General features: G+C 37.1%; 1 protein-coding gene across 1 annotated transcript; it reads right to left on the bottom strand.

Moving 5' to 3' along the window:
- Positions 1–312: 312 nt before the first annotated feature.
- Positions 313–1671, bottom strand: LOC135651172 (transcription factor bHLH113-like). Its single transcript, XM_065171045.1, has 7 exons — positions 1455–1671; positions 1218–1371; positions 1023–1154; positions 867–941; positions 734–799; positions 595–645; positions 313–525 (listed from the first exon to the last, which is right to left on the bottom strand). The coding sequence occupies exons 2-7, from the start codon at positions 1287–1289 to the stop codon at positions 415–417; spliced, it is 507 nt and encodes a 168-aa protein (XP_065027117.1). The 5' UTR covers positions 1290–1371; positions 1455–1671; the 3' UTR covers positions 313–414.
- Positions 1672–4345: the final 2674 nt, after the last annotated feature.

The raw sequence follows: 4345 nt of genomic DNA, 5'->3' as shown, positions 1-4345 counted from the left end.
TGTTTCCCTTCTTCTTCTTCTCCTCCTAATTGTCGGAGATGATCGGAGGGGAGGCAACCAATGTTTCTTACATCAGCACTCACAAGGATGATTGATCGTAGAATGAAATGAATTATATAAAGCAATGATAATTGAGGAGTGGTGAGAAATAAAAAGTATAATCAATAATTAAGTGGTTATATTTAATAAAATTATATTCTATTTTCTTTTTAGATGGTTGTAAAAAGTAAGGGATTAACAATCTCCACATAAAAATTATACCCATACAAACCATCCATAAGATCATGTTTTAATTGAGTATAACAAAGGCTTATCATCATCTCTTTTGAACTACAACTAAATCGGATCTTGCTTGAAGAAGAAGTCAAGTACTTGGCAGAGGCAGACAACCCACGTTGGTAAAAGTTATGGAACTCAATAGAAGTTGAGGCCATAGTCTTCTTGATCCAGGAGTTCAACCATGGCGAAGACAGGGACAAGGCACAGTCCTCTGCTTTGCAACTCAGCATTGCTTTCTGCGAGGCCCTGAGAATTACACACGCAGATGCAATGATTGTTCCTCAACCGCCACAAAATGAGACTCAGATCGATTACCTCATCACCTTCTTCCGGGGATCTCATACCGAAGTAAGGAGCAGTCAGCATCTGCGTCATGGCAGCAGAATCATGAATTTATCTTTGATGTATTTGCGTGCAAGAAGTACTCGATCAATGCCCACATGTACGTACGTACCTCTATTTGTTCGTGGAGGAACTTGATCGAAAGAGCAGCCTCGTGAAGAACCGATGCGGTATCCGCCTGCGCAACATAAACAGGAATGGTGTATGCATTCAGTGTAGTAAATGGAGACGAGTGATGTGTTCACCTTCCCGAAGGGAGAAACGAGCTGCTGAAGAGCTGTTATTTTGTCCCCTAGCTTCTGGCTTCTCCTCGCAGGTGCCTATCCATTAATGTCGATCACGGATCATCGAGGAAAAGAACAAGAACAGCTACGAGCGGATCATGGTGAAGATCTACCTACTTTGATGAGCGGCATTCTGGCCATCGTCTTCGAACACATTGTCTTCGGGTTCTTTGATGATGGTGAAGAAGGTGTTTGATTCTTGTTTGCAGGATCCCTACTTATCGTCCGCTTCCTTCGTTCTGCCACAACCTACAAGGCAACAAAACGCTAAGAGATCGAATCAAGACAGTGTCTGACTCAAGAACAGCTCACTTTGGGAAGAACCCCGGCGGCGCTGCAGCCTGTGGTCATCATCGGATCTCCCTTTCCTGTTACGTTAGACATGAATAAGAATCTTCGAAGTGAACCTGTCAAGGATCCTCCGTCGGACTTCTCCTGAAGAGCACCGAGGAGTCCGCCGCAGTTTCTGTTCACAAGCAAAGTTCATCACAAGAATTGCTAAAGCTGACATCCAACTCTACCGAGAGACACAACGACTTCGAGGCTTACACTCTCTGGAGCTCCGTAGAGTCATCAGAACTCTGCAGCCATGGTGGTCCTGTGTTGCCTGCATGAACACATGACGAACTGAGAAGAACCCATTACAAGAGCTAGCAGTAATCTGTATTTTCTTCAGGTACCGTGGTTGCTGCTGAACGGGGAAGAGAGAGAGGGAAGGACTGCGTCGTTCCACATTCCCTACGATTGGATTCCAGGAATGCAGAATTCTAAGAGCGACCATAAAGCGAGTGGGGCTTCTCATTGATTTATACTGCAACAACCGCGACGAAGGCGATGGCTCTGTTGCTATCTGTTTGAGGAAGGGTTGGCATCAGAGAAGAGCGAAAGGGAAGAGACGACAGTGATCGGCATGGAAATGGCAAAACCGAGCAAGGAAATCAACGTAGAGAATGGAAAAAGATGAAGAGACGCCTTACATAGCCGAGACTAAATGGGCATCCGTTTCATATCTCTATCAATCTCCTGACCTATCATAAATGATGCAACGTCCATTAAGAGAGAGAGAGAGAGAGAGTGCGCTTGTGTCTGCTCTTTCCTTGTCCATTGAAACCGGTTGACTGTCATCCCAGGTTTGAGGGTAACTTCATTTGCATGGGACAAAATGAGGTTAAAAGAAGGTCTCAATCAATTCGTGTTTAGCTTTTTACGTGGAAGACCAATGACATGACACATCATGCTTACAAATTTAGGTCCTCTAATTTTAATCCACTGGAGCCAATATATATGAAATACAACTATAATAGACCATCGTTCACTATAACTGTAGCCTGCACTATTCTAACTTTGTTCTTCCCACATGCCATGTCTGGAGCTGAACCCTAATCTCTCTCTCTCTCTCTCTCTCTCTCTCTCTGTTTATTTTGATTAATTACTTTCCGCTTCTATCTATATATTTTTTATCACAGGTGGCTTAGGTGACACTCGGATACACATAAGGTTCATGGATTGTGTAGTTCATGAAATCCATTTAGGATCATCAAAGCCCCATTGACACAGGACTCTCGCAAAGATATCAACCTCTTATATCTACTGGTATGCAAATTAGCAGAAATAGGAGAACATTGAGGCTGTGGAATTAATGGAGTAAAATGTGAATGGAATAATTTCCAAGTCTTGCAATTTATGGGCACTCAAGTATTAGATGTGAAGTCTTAGGTCATGTAAGCTAGCAATGGGTGAAAACAGCAGCAGCAGCAGCAGCACATAAAAAGCCATGTAAATTTGGAATGTCTACCGCTACAAGCCTTGACCACGGAACACCACGGTTCCATAGTTCCAGTAAGGTCCGATTCTGAAATCGATATAATTTTAATTTCAGAACCAAAATTAGAATAAAGATACGATTGATTAATTATATCTATGGCTAAGTTGTAACCATATGAGGAGATGTAGCAGTAGTGTGAAAGCAATAGTGGGACTCACGAGATCGAGACGGACGATCGCGATACATGAAAATACGTCGAGATGCCGATAGAACCGACGATGATGAGATGGACGATCACATGGAAATGTGCCGCTGCACACATAGATGAGTTATTAGATCTACTGTTCTGACCTAATCATATTAGGATGTGGTCCATGATCCTCTAATGTAATTATTCATATGATATGTGATTATATATATATATATATATTCACATCGCAAATTGCTTTGCATTCAATGAGAAAGTTATTCTGGAATTAGAAAATGTTTGTTGGACGATTTTCTTTTAAGAAAATACTTATATTTTAAATATTTCCTACAAAATACCTCCTCTTTTATTTTTTTCATGTGATACTTCTAATTTAAAAATATCCTTAAAATCTTTTCATCAAATTTTTTTAACTATTTTTTAAGAGATCAAAACATTGTAACGAAAGAAAAAATTTTAATGGATGGTTTGAGTATTTTTAAAATTAAAAATACTGTTTGAGAAAAAAATATATATAAATGGAATCTCATTGAGAAATAGTATTAAAAGAAACCATAGTTATCTTATTCATCAATAGTTTGTCAAACATATTCTATACATCTAGCACACCCTCCAAATTAACGTATTGAAAAGGTGTTAATCTATCTTAAATCAATAATATTATAATTTATTAATAATCTAATCTAATCTAAAAATTATTCAAATATATTTTGTATTCATAAACCTGTGCAGTCTATACTCATACATTATATCACTTGATAATTCAGAAAATACAAAACCAACCATCTACCATAACTTCATATCATCATCATAAATTAAATTTAACATTCCAAAATTTCAAACGGTAGAGGTCTTTTAAAACTTTTACACGATACATCAATTCAAATTTATCGATAATATTTTATTAAATACAAAATGTACTTATACAATAATAACATATCAACCAATAAGATTTACCCAAAATCTGAATAGCTTTCCAATACCTTAGGCCAATTCTAATATTTCAGTGAGTTGAGTTAATTTAAAATATTTATATAGCAACAGAATGAGCTACAAAGCTCAACAAGTGATTATGCCGAGAGAGATAGTTTTAAACAAACATAATATCAAAACAACGAATAGGAATTGATAGATATCATCTCATTAGATACCAAATCGTAAATATTATTTTATTTAAAATATATTTGGTTCGGTAAAGAGTATTTTGAGCATATTAATGACGTAAGAAGTATTTGGAAGCATATCAATAATGTATAAAATATTTCAGAATATATAAATGATATACAAAATGTTTCAAAGTATATCAATATAACAAATAATAAACAAAAGTTTAAATGTCATATTTGATATTACATTCATTTCATTCTTATCCAAAACACACATATAAACACATAAACAATACTTCGGATATCATATAAAAAATACAAAAAGTGCAATGGGATCATAGATGAATATGGTCTATTCATT

The sequence above is a fragment of the Musa acuminata genome, chromosome BXJ3-10 (assembly GCF_036884655.1).
Source record: "Musa acuminata AAA Group cultivar baxijiao chromosome BXJ3-10, Cavendish_Baxijiao_AAA, whole genome shotgun sequence".
Lineage (NCBI taxonomy): Eukaryota > Viridiplantae > Streptophyta > Magnoliopsida > Zingiberales > Musaceae > Musa > Musa acuminata.
Note: the sequence above shows the minus strand (reverse complement) of the source record. Positions and strands in the feature narration are given on the sequence as shown.

Coding starts and splice junctions, on each gene's coding strand:
- LOC135651172 (XM_065171045.1), bottom strand. CDS start 1,289: ATGTCTAACGTAACAGGAAAGGGAGATCCGATGATGACCACAGGCTGC. Junction 1,155..1,217: donor CCGCCGGGGTTCTTCCCAAA/GTGAGCTGTTCT, acceptor GTTGCCTTGTAG/GTTGTGGCAGAACGAAGGAA. Junction 646..733: donor TCCTCCACGAACAAATAGAG/GTACGTACGTAC, acceptor GCCATGACGCAG/ATGCTGACTGCTCCTTACTT.